Source organism: Seriola aureovittata, chromosome 14 (genome assembly GCF_021018895.1).
Source record: "Seriola aureovittata isolate HTS-2021-v1 ecotype China chromosome 14, ASM2101889v1, whole genome shotgun sequence".
NCBI classification, from domain to species: Eukaryota; Metazoa; Chordata; class Actinopteri; order Carangiformes; family Carangidae; genus Seriola; species Seriola aureovittata.
Window position 1 is genome coordinate 16,540,406 of NC_079377.1, and position 16,990 is coordinate 16,557,395.

Here is a 16,990-nt window from a genome sequence, read left to right on the forward strand (position 1 = left end):
GTTGAAATGGACTTTAATAGAGGCCGAAGCACACTGGGAACAAATGATTTAACTGAGGCAGTTTTGTTGGCGTCGCTGTGATCTTTAGGCCCATGAGAACAGATATTAAACAATCCCCATTGATTGACTGTCAAAAGCAGGCTGCCGTTCTTAGCACAGACGGACACATGCTTTGGAAAGGATTTCTTCAAGTCTGCCACATACACATAAATCACATTGTTAGTACACACACAGTCAGCAGAGTAGACCTCATTTGCATGTGGCTGACATTTGTTGCTTTGGTAATTTCATCTGTTAATGGACACGGCCGCAAAGCCGCTCTGAAAGCATATTCCTAAATTGTATGTTGCTAGGCAACATGGGTTTTGGTGGCAGATTTGCTTCTGGTTAAAGGGTCGGTCCATTGTCAGAAAACACTGCAAATTTACTCGTTACTTCCTTTTTTTTCTGTTACAAAATGGCTGGTTGAGCTAATGCATCAAGAAGAAGGTATTAATAAATCATGTTCACTCACTTCTTTTCAGGTGGGATAAATTAGGAGGCTTTGCTTGGGAGACATTATACGCATTTTACACCCAACAAAATGTGATTCATCCTCTCAGTTAAAATTTTATATTTATAATTTGTCAGTTAGACAAATTATATTGTAATGGCAGCAATAACACATTTTGTATTCCTTAAAATCCAATTAGTTATGAGTTTATGATACCTCCTGATATTCTGACAACCTCAGACAATTCATTAGTTACAGCACTGAGTATCACCCACAACCAGAAAGAATTTCCCTCTGAACTAATAGCCCCTGTGTAAATACAGATGGCATGCCCCCGCCCACCTCAGTATACGATGCTTTGCGGAATACCCTTGAGCAAGACCCCGCCTTTTATGACTAACTAGGACTCACTCCCCATCCCCCACACCAGCATAATCGCTGTATGTGACACTTCCACTTCTTTACTTCCATGGCTCCCGTCCGTGGCGTGCGTGGACAGGCGACCTGATGCCAGCTGAGGTCACTTCCGCTCTGGATGACACACTAGCCGCAATTTTCTTCCTCGCTCGAGCCTAGCGTGATGATGGGGGAGGGTTTTGGTATATTAGTTCTGGAGATGGCAGATTATGTATTAACGGGGTCCAGGTCAAAACTACAGGCAGTTGTTACACTGAGTGAGGGATTAAGGAGGAGAGGGTGGGAGGGAGACATAGACCTACTGCTACTGATAGATGATGATTGCTGACTGAAAGGTGGGGGAGGGGACACAGGGCGTTGACAGCTGTCAGTCAACCTTGGACTCTCCGTGGCGATGCGGCTAGCTGTCAAATGTTTGCATCTAGAGTTTGTGAGGGTCAAACTTTGGCCTTAATCTGGGCTGACAGTCAAAGGTTGTGTTTGTCATGGTGCTGGTCACGCTGTTTGTTGCACACGACCTTGAGTTTTTGCAACCACTGGATTAAACTGGGATGTTTCAGAGCAACAGGGGATATACATACACATTATCTTAATAGTGGCTTTAAACATCTAAATCCTCTGCTTCTGACTTGTTCACCTTCCTGGATGTAAAAGCACTGTTCCTTTCGTGCATAGACAATTTTAGGTTACTGGCAGATGTAGTACTTCAGAGGTTTGGATGGATATGAAACTCATATCAATTATGTTTGAACATATGTTTGTAGGTTAAAGCTTGTGTACACATAAAATGAAAGACTTTAACCACAACAGTGGTAGAAACAGCTGATCACTGAGCTAAAGGGTTGCATGTTTTAGAAACCTGATTCAGCTGTTTCAATCAACCCATTTTCAGGATCTGGGTCAAATTTTTGGCTACTTTCACATTACTATCTTTTACTTTTAGAAGCGCTGCTGGCCTATTTTTAGTTTGAAAACTGTGAGGTTGCGTTGTAGCATGGAAATTATGACATAGACGTCAACAGTTCAGCCTCGACTACCAGTGGTGGGTTGTCTTTGCTAACAGCTGTTGCACAGTTGAATTCTCCATTTTCACACTACAACTGTCTTTGCTTTTCCTCGTTCGTATTTTGTGCAACTAAACATTCTGCTTCCTGTTTACATCGGCTCGTGCATGCCCAGTGTATGTGACTGGTCATTTATTTTGCATTTTCAGGTGTGTTAGTATGAAAGCCGATCGTTTCTGATACGTTTCAAAATGAAAACGCGGTAGTGTGGACGTGGCCATAGATGAATTCAGCAGCTATAACGCGTACTTTGTTTCACAGTCGCAATGATAAAGCAATTTTTTATTTTCTATTGTTTCGATTCGAGCCTGACTGGCTGCTACTCCTTAACATTGCCAGCTGAGTTTCATGGGTACACAGTATTTAGAGCCGTCTGCCAGACCAGTTTGGAGATAAACATGCGATTTCTTAAAAATGAAGCTAAATAATTAAAACTGAGGCCATAACATAACCATATAGTAATTATCCAGGAGACTCCTATGTTTTCTATCTTGAGGGTCAGTGCTATTAACAGAAACTACTACTACTAACTTCTGAACCTAGCACTCAGCTTGTGTGTAGGATGATGCATGTGTAGCAGGTGTCAGTGGTGACGTCTGTTAAGGCACAGTGCAGAGCTGCTCTTCCCGCCAGATGTTCCTCTTAATATCAGGCAGTGATTTCCTTTCCCTTCATGAGCAAATAAAGTCTCTGGTTTCTGTCTATCTGTCAGTCTGCCAGGAATTACATCCATATAAATCTTCAGTACTCATTTTCTATTCATCACTTACTCCCTTCCTTTTTTTTTTCTTTGTTTAAACTGATCCCAGTTTCTCTTGGTCTGCCATTGTCTTGTCTTTTTTTTCCTCCTGCTCTCTCTCTCTCTCTCTCTCTCTCTCTCTCTCTCTCTCTCTCTCTCTTCTTCCCTCTCTTTGTAGAAAATGAATCTTTGTAGGAAATGACATTCTCCGAACTCAACGGAGTGAGTTGGGGAAAAAGAAGTTAGAGGTAATAGGAGAAATATGTTTCTAAACAAACGTCATACCCAGCTCAGCAGATTCATTCATGACTGTGGGTTGTGGGTTAAAGATCCCGTCTGCAGGAAAATTAGGGAAACGAGGGAAGCGGAGATGGGAGGTGATTGAACCCAACCAGAGACAGCACAGAACAGAGAGGACTGATCGAGAAACACCAAGAAGTGGAGTTAAATGCATAGAGGGCTGCTTTAGATTAGATAGCGATGGATTGACTGCTTTAGGGGCTGTGAGTCTCAAAAATGGGTGGAGGAGTGAAAATGGGAGATTATCTAAATGGAAACTCTTGTCATGCCAACTTGGAGCAAGTGAGGGAGGGGAGGAAATCAGGGGAAGGACCCCTCCTAACCATGCAGTAATCTATATGGCTACTTGCTCACACAAATGCATGGAAGATGGAACATAATGGCATACTCGCAAATTCCAGATGAAATGGAAAATTATCAAAACAAAACACTTTGTAAATCTGAACCATCATCATCATCTGTTCTTAATCATTTTTTTTTAGGTATGTTTATTGAATGATTGATAACATGTCAGTAAATGATGAAGAAAGTGCAATTCCCCAGCGCTCAAAGTGACTTTTTCCAATTGGTTACTTTGTCCAACCAACAGTCGTAAATCCAAAGATTTTCAATGACGATAAAAGCGATAAAAAACCCATTTGAGAAGATGGAACCTGTGAATATTTGGCATTTTCGCTTCAATGACTTCAATCAATAATCAGTTTATTGTTGTCCCTTTCTTTCTTGTAATTAACTACTGACTCTTATTTCAGTTTTAGTGTCGTTAAGTACAAGTCTAACTCTCCCCTGCGGTTTTTTTTTAGAAACACAGTTAGAAATGTCATTAAAAAATCATACATCTACATCAGTTGAAAGTGGATATCACCTGTCACAGACACTGTATCTATTTTTATGCATGTCTGTTTGTGTCTAGATGAAGTAGTATATACAGCCTACAGATAATATTCTGTACAGGTGCCATAAAAAATAACCTGGACCTTGAAAGGCAAAGTCTTACCAGGGAGGCAAAAAGCTCTTTCTGGCCAGTTTGCCGCACCTTTCAGAGAGACTTGAAGTGATTAACTGTTGCTTGTGAGAGCAGAGGCGAAAGAAGGACAGAGGAGGTCACACACTGAAACATTTGCAGCTCAAAAGGTAAAAAAAAATAAAAAAACGAAGAGGAAAAAAGAAAGCAATGAAATGAGAAGTTGAAAGTCCCTGACTCCTATTTTCCTCATCAAAAGTCATGCTACCTTCTGCCTTCTTCTAACTCTTCCTCTCCTTTCCCCCCCTTCTCCTCTCTCCTCTCCTCTCCTCCCTTTTCCTTCCCTTCCCTTTTTCCTCTCGTCTCATTTCCTCCTCTCTCAGTGCCAACCAGGGAGTCACCCTGAATTATTCATTTTGAGAAAATGAAATCTTCACGGGTGTTAAACCAGAGAGAAGAAGAGGCAGGGCTGACCATGTTCTCTGTATACAGTGTGTGTGTGTGTGTGTGTGTGTGGCCAGGCGTCGTGTTAACTTATGCGAGGGGTATGTTTAGAGGTGCAGATGAATTTCATTTGCACCCAAGGAAAACATTAAACATTTCTCAGTAGGCATGTCAGCCATGTTCATGGATGCCTGTTCACACTCTGTTTGTCTAAGCCCGCAGCATACAGGAGGGATGTAATAAGCAACGCCTTCACCCATTCATCCCTGATCGTCTCTCACACACACACACACTCCGCATCCTCTTAACATCTTTTTTTCTCTCTCTAACCAGGGCAGTTGGCTCAAGTCAGAGAGAAAGAAAAATGAGAAAAGGGTGGAGGAGGAGGAGGAGGAGGAGAAGGAGGAGGAGAGGGTGACAGTGGAGAGATGGGGGATATGAATGAGAGTAAAAGACTTTATGTGCCGAGATCGCCTACCTAAAGGAAAAAAAAAAAGCAAAAAAAACCTCAACATCTGTTGTCCACCTGCAGCTGTGCTATCTCTCCTTCTCCCTTTTTTTTTTTTCACTGCCCCTCTTCTCCTCTCACCCTTCTCCCCTGAATCTCGTTTGTGCTTCAATCATTTGGCAGCAGCACGCCATGTAGATCACAGGAGGCAGATGGGATGGTGAATTTTAGAGGTCAAATTATACAGTAGGCCTTTCTCCCTCCTGCGCGCTCTTTTCATGAATGGGGCTTTTTTACTCCCGGCCTGGTTTGCGGGCTCTGGTTACACATTGTAACCAAACCTCTTCAATGAGCTCTTTAAACTCACTACACTCCGGTTGAGCTTACAGTGAGTACATGCAGTAAGTTTAACACAATTCAGCAGCATACTACAATCCACGGAGTGTGTTGTTGTTGGTGTTTGCTCATAAACTCATTCATTCATTCGTTGGAGGGTTTCAACTAACATGTCGTCTGTAAAATATCAGAAAATGATCGCAACCTCCCTGAACTTCTCACTTATCCAGTTCACATGTGAGAAGCTAGAACCAGTTTGGGCATTTCTGCTTTTAGCGGATTATCAGAACTGTTGTCGATTAATTTCTGTCGATGACCTAATGAAGTAATCTGCTTAACATTTCAGCACTAATTCATCCATTCCCTTGTTTTTTCATTCATGGCTTATAGCCCAACTGATGCTGGATTTTTGAGGCGGATGTTGTTGTTTGGGAGTTTAAAAAAAAAATCATACTATAGTCATTTTAGTAACATCAGCAGTCTTGACTCAGATGCTTTTGAATTTCTTCTTACTCATCAGCTGACATATTCGCTGTTACTGGTGAAAGCCTTGTTTAATATTATCTAAAGCTCCACTGATACTAGATTTTGAAGCAATAACGTGTCACTGTGAAATCATAATGTTGTGTAAAAACACTTCTGGCCATTGCTCAGTGTTGTAACACATCACATTACTTTCACAAGTATTCTTATAAGTCCTAAAACATGTCTTGAGGGGATCTTTAAACTTGAATTAAGAAAGATAGGGGTAAAATCTTAAAAATGCAGCCAATAAAATATTTATGCACTGTAATATCTTTACACTTATAGTACATATATCTGTTATCAGCCCTTATTAGCTGATTTATTGATTAATTGATTAATTTTTTGGTTTATAAAATCTTGGGAAAAATGTCCATCGTAATGTCCCTGGGTGACATTTTCAAGGCTAAAGTGATGTCTTCAAAATTTATTTTTCCACCCAACCAACAGTACAAACCCAAATATCTTCAAGTTACTATCATGCAAGGTGAGGACAAATGAGAATTGGCATTTTTGCTTGAAATTTTACACTAGACAATTAATTGATTATCAAAATACTTGCACATTAACTTTCTGTTGATCGACTAATTTGCTCTCGCTCTGAAAAATTAAATTAGGTCTCAGATGGCTCATTTTCTGGATGTGTGTTTCCCTCTGCAGAAGCCGTGTTGTGTCTGCGTATGATGGCCTGGAAGCAAAGACTTCTTAACCTTCATTATTGAAATCCTTTTAAGGCGTATGTCGGAGGCAGAGTGGCTCGGTGTTGTGCTGCGCTCTCAGACTATCGTACTGGTGAACATGCTAATCTGTCACTTACTGTGCTGGGGTTTAAATCTCAGAATCAAAGTCGACTCCTGGAAGGATTTTCCCTAAGAGTTGCCATGAGTTCACAGGAATCGACTCATGCTCGTGTCTACAAGTGCACACAGACACCACCCTGAAGTTTGTGTGTGTGTGTGTGTGTGTGTGTGTGTGTGTGTGTGTGTCTGGAGACATTTTTACATATGGGGAACAATTTTGCAAGTGGAGGATTTGCTATCAACAATAGTGTTCACAGATGTTTGTGCAGTCTTTGCATGTCATTTCTCCTGTGTGGCTGCATGTACATGCGAGTCTCACCTCAGCTTTTGCCTTGTCTGCAACAGCAATCACCTGTGTCTCTTGTGTTTGTATGCATGTCTAAGCCCTTTGTGCGGGCATGACAAGTATTGACGTGAACGTTGAGTAACATTCTCACGCTGAAGCCTTCAAACCAGCCACTAAATGGCTTGTTGAGCGCCCAAACCAATCTACTTGTGCTCGTTTTAAAGAGCGAGGAGCGAGCAGGATAAAAATCGCAGAGTGAGATTCTGTGAAGCCAGAGTTTTGCGAGCAAGTGGGAGTGAGACTGAGACGCGGGTGGGGGGAAGGGGCTGGCACTCTTAAAGGACCGTGAAGGCCAGATCACAAATAATAAAACAGAAAGACAGGGAGGGAGGGAAGGAGGGAGGGGAGGAAAAAAAAAAAAAAAAAAGAGCGAAGGAAAATATGTTGAGCAAAGGGGAAGGTCGGAGAGAATGGAAGAGGGAGTCGTACGTGTGCCAGGAGCGCTGCACCTCTCGCTGTGACTAGTGCTCTTCAAGGATTTTACCCCCCCCCCCTTCTCTTTCGTCTCTTTTATTTACCTCCCTCTGTTATTTTCTCCTGCATAGCTGTGGCACTGGCTTGTTTTTTCTGTCTTTTTTCCTCTTTTCCATTCCTCCCCCCCACAACCACCCCTTCCCCTCTTTCTCTCTCTCTCACTCTCTCTCTCTCTCTCTCTGTCTTTCTGTGACTTGCAACAAAAGGCTGACGGAGTGAGCCTGACGTCTGAATGAATAGCCCAAACCTGCCGTGAAGGGAGAGAAGAGCGAGACGGAGCAGGAAAGGGGAGGCTGAGGAGAAAAGATACAAGTGATCTGGCTGAAGAGGCGGAAAAGAGGAGAGCGCAGAGAAGTGTTGATTGCTGGCTGAAGACGAATAGAGATCCAAAAAATATTTTTTCCTCCCCGTCTTTGGAGATTAAAGGAGTTGAAGGCACCGCTTTAACCGCACAGGCTGGTGACGATCGTAGTTCTCGCTCCCCCGTCCTCCCCCTCAGCTGCTGCCCTCTTGTGCCACCTTCCATTTTTTTTCCCCCACTCTGAAGAGTACCAGTCGTCTGAGAAAAAGAAATGGAGCTTCTGGGGGTGAGGTGACGAAGGAGGACAGATTTGGAAACAAGCAGCGGGAGAGCAAGTGAAGACAGCGAAGGAAGGAAGACAAGAGCGAGAGGGAGGGAGGGAGGCTGGAGGAGGAGGTAGAGAGGAGACAAGAGGATAACCCCGGGGCATACTGTGTGAGAATCCCCCAACGCCCACTTTTTCTTTTTTTTTTGTGTCCCTCTCCACTACATTTCCTCTGCCATGTGCAGCTCCTGATTTGAAGAATGTGGAGACAGCATTTCCCAGGCAAGGAGCATGTTTCATGTTGTCTTGTACGTGTGTGTGTGTGTGTGTGTGTGTGTGTGTGTGTGTGTGTGTGTGTGTATGTATGTGTGTGTGAGTGTGCATGCACTCATGGAGGGTAATAATAAAAAGCTGTGGTGTGTGTGTGATGGCGAGAGGTGAAGGGGTGGGAGGGGCTGGATTTGGCTTTAAGGCTAATGAGCCTCTTATGTTTTTGCAATGAAGTATGTCATGAAAACAGTGTGTGTGTGTGTGTGTGTGTGTGTGTGTGTGTGTGTGTGTGTGTGTGAGAGAGAGAGAGTGAGGGCAAGGACCCATATGAGTGTGTCAGTGTTTCCTTGGTTTGAAACCGCAGATCTCTGCACAGCAGCAAGAGGAGAGTGAGATTAGATGAGTTGCCATTTGGAGGGTCAAAGGTCACAGAAGAATGGGCAAACGAGTGGCTCTCTGTGAGCGTGCTAAATGGTGTTCCTGCGTGTGAGTGCCGTCTGTCTCAGGGTGTGTTTTCAGGCGTGAACTGTGGATGTAAAATGTGTTCGGGGCTTGTTATTTTTTTATTAATTTTTTTTTATTTTTTATTTTTAACTCTGTGGATTTCTCAGTGCCAATTTTGCTGCTCATAAAATGAAAACAATCAGTAACATGAGGGTGAAAATTGAGTAAGAATATGATTTGGAGCTCAAAACAAACAGTTTAATTGTGTTGGGACTCTGGCTCATAATCAGCCGCAAATTTAACACTTTCTTTTTCTCGTCACTTTCAATTACCAGAAGCAGAGCTGTCCCCGAAATGCCTTATTTACAGTAAACTAAGTGTGATCAGCGTTGCGTCCTCAGTCTGCAGTAAACACAACTTTTACTGCACGTTCCTGACCTGCACACACCCACTTGTGTGTGTGTGTGTGTGTGTGTGTGTGTGTATGTCTCAGGACCCTGATCGTTTATAGGCCTTGCCCGCGAAGCACAAAAGACAGCAGTTAAAGAGGAGGTGCTGATGGATGGATGCTCGTCTTCTCTCTATCTCACTTAGTGCTGTCAATATCACGCTGACATCACCTGTGATATCTTTATGTCAGCGCATGTTTTCCGTTTTCTTCTTCTGCCCTGTCGTACATTTTTGCATGTAGTTGCGCACTTGCCTTCCTGTCATCCCCTTTATCTCCTCCTCCCCTCGCCCCCTCTTGGCTGGGTGTTCGGGTGGTGATAAGTTTTGGAGGAGGGCAGGCAGAGGGAGGACAAACAAGGTCTTTGTGTGTCCACATAGTGGAACAAGAGACAGGCTGGGGTGGCGAAGTTGCAGCCGGGCGCTGATAGGGTCCGGTGTGGGGGCCTGGAGGAGGCAAGTCTGCTGAAATAAAAAAATATATAAAAAAATAGAAAAAGATTACACCTCCCCTCCTTTCTACAGATGCCAGGGGATCGTAAACACACTCAATAAAGCGGACACTCCCAAGAATACAGGCGCCAGATTCTTGTCAACATTGCTGTTTTATATGAAGTAGCGTGCAGGTGGACACACACACAACAGGCATGAAGAGAACAGGAGCAGAGTGGAAGGGAGTGTTGGCACTGAGAGCTGTGAATGCCCTTGAACATTTTATTTAACAAAATCTGTGACACCCCTGATAATCACTGGTCATTAATGGCTATCATCTGTGGGTGTTTGCGAAGATAAGTGCAGCCAAACTCTGTGTGTGTGTGTGTGTGTGTGTGTGTGTGTGTGTGTGTGTGTGTGTGTGTGTGTGTGTGTGTGTGTGTGTGTATGCATGTGTGTGTGTGTGTGTGTGTGTGTGTGTGTGTGTGTGTGCGCAGCAGTGAACCATGTTAGCTTCCTGATGTCTCCCTGGAAAATGCAGAAGAGAAACACTGTCTATGCTCGGATGCTGCTCTGCAAACCTCAAACCTCGCACTCCACATTTGGGTTGCCAGGTTGGGTGACTTTTTTTTTTTTGGAAAGGGGGGGGGGCGTTACATATCATGAAATCAAGCTTTTCCTCTCTCGTTGCTGCACTTGCCACAAAGAAAGCCCGCTGGGTTATCGGCTCGTCCCCCAACCCCCCTCCTTCCCTCTTGGACTATCCCATCACTGAAGCCCCCCAGCTTGGGAGTTGCTAGGTAACCAGAACCAGCTGTTGGTCCTAAGCCCGTTGAGCCCGTTTTGGCTCGGCGTCAACTGCGGAGTAGTTTTCTCTGAAAGCTCAATGTGAACTCGGTGACCGCCGCTGTGGCCCTGACATCATCGTGCCATGGAAAATCTTCCTCGCTTCCTTTTGTTTTTCCAGTTTTATTGTTCCGCTGGTGCAGGGACCGGTGTGGGAGGGTCCACGGCATGTATCACACCAATCTGAGTAATTTAGGAGCGTTTCATCACCTTTCATCACACACACGAGGGGGAAGGAGATGGGGAATGGAGCAAGAGCAGGGCAAGAGGAGAGTTAAAAGACTTAGCTGGAAGAAGTCACATGTAATTTAGAGTCAGTTGAAAATGACAGCTGGATATAAAAGAGAGCCTCTAAAGTGTGTCACTCCTTTGTAGGTGAGGATACTAAACTGTCTCAGAACACTATTAAAAGAGATTTGAGATGGCAGAGTACACAGTGTAATTTATTCAGGATTTCACAATAGTGCAGGTAAGATTATACCTCTCTGCAGTCCCAAAGTGGACCATTTACCTTTCAGAGTGTGTGTGTGTCTACCTCACAAACAATGTAAGTAAATCTGAGGGGAGTGCATTAACTTGCAAATGGAATCGTCTTTGTAAACCAACCGAGGCGTGTTTGAGATCCATAAAACCACAAAACCAGAGCGCATGATCTGTCAGAAAATAGAGCTTGAGAAGTAAAGATAACTGATGTTGTTCAATGTTATTAAATGCCAATTTAAAGATTGGTTTCCAAACCCGAGGGGAGAAGCACCGGTTTGAGCGACGGTTTATTTTCTTTCATTGATTGTTTTCGCTCTATTTAAGAAATGATCCTTCTCCCTCTGAAAACTCTGACTCACAGCGTCTGGCAGCCGAGCTTTCTGAGCTGCTTTTCCAAGATCAGCCCTTCCAAATGAGAGAATTAGACACCAGATCGTATTCACTAAGGAGAGACATATTTCTACGAGTTGTGCTTTTTTTTTTTTTTTTTTTTTCTAACGTTTGAAAAGATGACTTCTATTTCTGTTGTCAGAATCCAAAAAGGCTTTTTAGTGTGGAACATCTGCAATCCATTTGTGGTTGAGAGTACACTCTTGCCAGCTCTGCCAGAAAGTTTTCATACTGCCTGGAGAATCATCCAGTTTGTGATTAGCTTTGGCTAAAGGATGATATCAACCTTAGTACATTACAGCTTCCCTTGAGGGATGTAACAACACATGACCTCCACTGAATGAGGCTATCTGCTGTCACACCGAACACGGTTTAGATTTACTTAGTCAAGCTGTTGGCTTTGTTTCTTTATTACTTGCTGGCCTACGGACAATGCTGGCTGTTGTGCTATGATAAATACTTTGGGTACAATAACAGGAAATTGGCACAGGCAATTTGCATTTTTATCCAGCCAAGATATCCTACCGCTTAATGTAAACCATCTTTAGTCATGTTGTTTCTACTCCTCACAGAAGTTTACGTAACAGCAAATAGGGCCCTTGAAAAACGTCTCTGTGGTGCATTTTTTCGTCCCGCTGAAAAGTGAGTCTGGTGTTCTGTCTGATGTTGGGTGGAACTCTGTGTTTGGACAGGGAGAGTTCTGGCTTCGCTTTAGTTTCCTAGAGTCCAGGTTCTGGATCTGGCTGCCGGGTGGGGCAGCTAGGAAGCTGCTGCCAAACTCCCCAGGCTAGTGCCGACCCAAGGGAGAAAGAGGGCTGGGGAGGGAGGGAGGTGTATACAAACAGAGAGAAAGTGGTGGCGCACAAGTTAAGTGAAGTAAAGAAAAAGAACCAGATGCAATCCGTTTTTTTCCGTCATTAATAGCTGGGGCTCTGGCCTACAAGTACTGGCATGAGACCAGCTTCTGTGTGGTCAGTGGAGGTGGTAGGTGCCGCACAAGGGTGACACAACACCTATAAATTATTGGGATAAGACTCACTTATAGTCTCCACTTTGGGCTGCTTTGCCAGTTTAAAAATCCATAACTTGCTGAAGGAGAAGAAGGCGTAGACTGTAATAGTTTGTGAGTTTTTATGATTAGGGAATAAATTATTTCATGATCCCTTTATAACAGGCTTTGTTTTGTCATGATTACAAATAAGTAATCCATCATCTCAACATAACTCAGATTGTCCTCTCATAACCATTAGATAAAAATGTGCTTGATTCTCACACATTAATCATCTAAAATCAACAGACATACGGTAACCATTCCCAGTTATGTTACTGCTCACATTTAACATCAACAGATGACTGTTATTACAGCTGTCTGCAGCTGCAAGCTAATTCTGCAAACCTCTGTAATATCCCACAAGGACCAATAATGCCCCTATGGTAATGAACATTTAGTTTACAGAAGCCTGTAGTGACCAAAAAGATCATACAGTAAGGCAGTGTTATATTCCTATAATATTACTACCAGTGTTTCTGTAGTAAGTTTACAACACAGTGGTTGTTTTAGTCTGTGACTGGTTACCTCATGTGTTAGGTCTGGGCAGTAATTAACAGTTTTTCTTGACTGCCACTAACGTCATAATGAGATCATTTTTCTGTCCAGATGAAATGTTCCAATCATTTTGTAATGATAAAACAACAAAACGAGTCATTGAATGTTTTGTTTTATGCATTTGTCTAATGGAACATAGTTTCCTGCATCGATGTTCTGATGACGGCAGGTTGAGTTATGTTCTTCAACACAAATCAAGAATACATCTCGACCCTCCTCTTCCTCTTCCACCTCAACTGGTCCTACATCAAAACAAATGTTCTTTTCTCACACTAACAAACTGAATGAAAAAAACACAACAGGAACAATAAAGAAATAATAAATACAAAAAAACACACACACAACAAAGAAAGAAAAACTAATTAAAAAACGGTTGGAGTCTTGTGAGAGAGTGAAGGAGGTCGACGCCACAAACTTAAACCACAATAGTAGTTGTAGACTCTGGCAGAAAACCTCCCAGACCTTATAACCTTACTTATCAGAGTCATGTACAGTGTGGTAAATTTTCTTAAGTTTAAGACAAGATGTTATCTTCTCAAGCCACCGAAAGTTTGCAAGTGGGGCAGCTTCCTTTGATCTGAGTAGCACTGCTTCTGTAGTTATGTTTAGTTTTGGCCATGCTTACACTTATCACAACTGTGCTTGATTTCTGGTTACATTTTAGAAAAAAAATCACTTCAGAGACATGAGCTCTTTTGGGTTATTTTAAACTGAATCCAGGAGAGAATGTCATCCCGTATGTCGTCAACGCACCTCAATTTCTAAACAACATTTCCCTCCTGACACTTGCGGTGCATTTAAAGCGTGTCACTGATGATGAATTCTGTTTGACCGGCACCAGGAAAATGCCGTGCATGTGTGGTGTACGTCTGTGCTTCAGTGTGAGACTAGAGACTGTAGCCCCAACACTCATTAACTCTGACGTGACAGACAATCCCCGGAGGGATGAGTGACAAGAGGCCATTCCTGAGTCAACAGTCAACAACACCTTTTCAACTGAGAGTGTGTTTATTCGTTTGTGAGCACACACAGTGTGATTGTCTGAAACGAGGATTTTTTTTATTCTCTGGACCTTCACTCTATTAAAATTGACTATACAAAACATACAGCTTCTCCTGTACAATAAACACACTGTGATTTTCATTTTTTTTCTTTGGCTGAGGGACTGAGGGACGATTTCTTTCTTTGTATCTAAAACCACAGAGCTCCTTCAAATCACTGCCCAGGTATCAGAGTCATTAAGACCCTCATTAACAGACTTGTTAGGCGTTAATTATCCACAGATTCATAATATGTTAAATGCGGTGCCATGTTCTGCCTTATTAGGCTGGAGAAAGGCTTTTAGTCACCAGGAAATAATTCATCAACAGCATTTTGACCTACTTCCTACAAGTGACGCTGCTTTTTTTTCCCCCATCGGCTGCTTCTTGTGTATGTGTGTGTACAGTATAAGCAACCGATTCTGTGTTCGCAGTTTTGCCTCTCCGTTCATCTCAGGGTGTGTGTCCGCGTACATGTGTGTGTGTTTTCATACGTGGCTCTGTCTGTTGTGAGTAGATGTGCGTTTTCCTCGTGTACGACTGTTGGATGACAGAAGCATCTGATTCCTCAGCAAGTCTGAGCTGTGATAATGAACTCTGCAGGAGTGTGATGAGGAGGCGCAGGGAGAGCTGTGGAGCCACAGGTGTGTTTGGCGAACAGTCCTCCTCTCCCCAGAGCTGCCTCGCTATAACAGACACTAACCACACACACACACACACACAACACACACACACACACACACACACACACACACACACACACGGGTCCCTCTGGTGAGAATAATACATGCTTTCAGCTTATACAGAAAGATTGAGGTCGCCTCTTCCACAATATTCTTTCTAACCTTTTCTTTCTTCTTTTCCCATCATTCTTCTCCTTTGATTTGCCATTTAAGCTTTTATGAAGTACTGCTTTTATTAGGAGCACTGCACAATAATAATATTGTTAATGGCTGTAATATAATAGAATATAATAAAAAATAATTTCTTCATCTCTAAAGCATTTTATAAAACAGAGTTTTAAAGTGGCTCACACAGCAGTTATAAAAGCCGTCAGCTCATAAAATCAAGAGCGATGTAAGCAAGACATAAAACATAAAAGCAAAGCAATAATATAAAATCAACTGCAGAACAAAGTCAGTAATAACCAACAGAATATCATACTAGCGAAAAGAAGTCTATAAAAACGAGTTTCAGTTTCCTCAAAAGGAGGACTTTTCCAAAATCTCAGAGCCACCAGGGTGTGAGTGAAGAAACTAATTTGTACAAAATCAAAGCAGCAGAGGCAGAGATATCTTGACTTTTAGCGTGGGTCCAACTCCATTTCCATTTCCCACAATGCAGCCGTGCAGCATCTTTCTTTAGACCTTTCTAAATGCCCCACACTTTCATTTTGAAATGCAGATTTTCTGTTAAAGAAACATCATATGTAAAATTGATGGAGTGCCCTTTTAAAGGTCCATCCAATTTTTTTTAAAGGTGATAGGTAGTGTCTTAACAGTTTATCCCACAAGTAGGCAACTTTGCTTGAGATGTCTGGCTTAAGAGATAATGACGATAGAAATGCACTCTAGTTTTTCCCCTCTAAAGTTTTTTTTTCAGCCGCCATCACCAGACTTTCCTCCTCGCCTGCTGCTCCTTCCCTGCTGCTCATCCCGCTCCCTTCCTCTCCTGGTTTTTCATCTTTAATTCCCTGACTGGTGAACTCCTCTCCTATACACGTCTCCTCTGCTTGTCGGGATTTTGTGCTACACACCTCAGTTTCTCGCCTCTGAGATGTCTGAATGTGGTTCACCTTCCCCTGTGGTTTGATAGAAACAGGGAGAGATACAGACAGAAAGAAAACCACCGGTTATGTGATGAATTAACACTAAAAAAGAAAATGCAGCGTGCGCGTCAGTTTATCAAAGCTGGGATTAATGACACACTGCTAAGCTCTTTTTTAAATTATTCCCATTTTACATTTCTCTCAGATGGGTCTAGTGCAGGTAGTCTGTTATTCCTTATGTTGTGTGTGTGTGTGTGTGTGTGTGTGTGTGTGTGTGTGTGTGCGTGCGTGCGTGCAGAGTTGTGTGTTTGCAGATGTGTGTAAAGGCAACAAACTGCATAATTTACAGCCTATGCTTTTTCAGCATCACTGTAGCACTGCATACCTTCAGAGGGTTTGATACCACAGCGGTGTGCGGTCGCGATGAAAGTCCTATAACTTTTACATTTGACTTTAGACCAGTGTGTTCACCTCAGGCCTGCATGATGTTGCCTGGGAAAATCATTTTAATAAACATACTAATAAAATGCATGACAGTGTTTGAACTGAGTTTGGATGTTAATGTTAAAGACAGCCCAATTTTTCTAAACTTTTACTACAAATGTAAATATTTCTCCACAACATTAAGTATTCATGACTAAATAAGCAACAATCAAAGTAAATGTTTGTAAAAATATCATAATTGGTTATTATTTGTTAAGTGTTTAACACTGCAAATCTCCACTAATCTGCTTCAGGCTGTGTTTGTGTGATGAGATTTTATTGACAGCGGCCTGGTAACATCAGCCAACAACCCAAAAAACCATCATCAAATTTAGATTCGGCTGCTGCTAAATTCTGACTGATGGATGGAAATATACAACATCTTTTTTTTTTTTTTTCTTCTCACAACTGAACCCCACCCATTTCAAAGCGGAGAGAACCACCCTGAAAAAAAAACGCATAAATACAGAAATATCTCATGTGAAAAAGCCGATACTGTTCTCCATATTCACAAGCACCTCTTGCTTTTACATTATACGCATCTGATGTGTTGAAAGCGCACATGTTAGCGTGCTGCAGCTGCGTAGGTCACAAACACTGTCCTTGCTTCCCCAAAACTAGAGGAGTTAGAGCGACAGACATGGAGCAAGCAGGCCTGGATGTCCTCTCCAGCAGCGCAGATGCCACTAAATAAAATATTTCATAATCCTGCCCAAATCCTCTAATCACCATGACAACAGGCAGCAGGGAGCCAGAGTGTGGTGATGTATGGACCCCCCCTCCTCTTCCTCTTTTTCTTTTCCCTCCTTTTTCCCTCTTTTTAGTGGAATTTGGGTCTGCACTGTCAGATTTCTTCTTCAGTGTTACT

The 16,990-nt window shown here is 42.6% G+C and overlaps 1 protein-coding gene across 6 annotated transcripts in view; it reads left to right on the plus strand.

The window, feature by feature from the left end:
- The window catches only part of ctbp2a (C-terminal binding protein 2a), a 64,307-nt gene that overhangs the window by 34,596 nt on the left and 12,721 nt on the right, over window positions 1-16,990 (plus strand). The window contains exon 2 of one of the 6 annotated variants that reach the window (XM_056395750.1): window positions 7,554-8,195. The exons of 4 other annotated variants lie outside the window; for them this stretch is intronic. In XM_056395750.1, coding sequence (XP_056251725.1) covers window positions 8,174-8,195 — 22 coding nt within the window. In that variant the 5' untranslated portion in view covers window positions 7,554-8,173. Of the gene's footprint in view, window positions 1-7,272; window positions 8,196-16,990 lie in introns of those variants that run through there. One more of the 6 variants, XM_056395749.1, reaches the window with a different exon arrangement.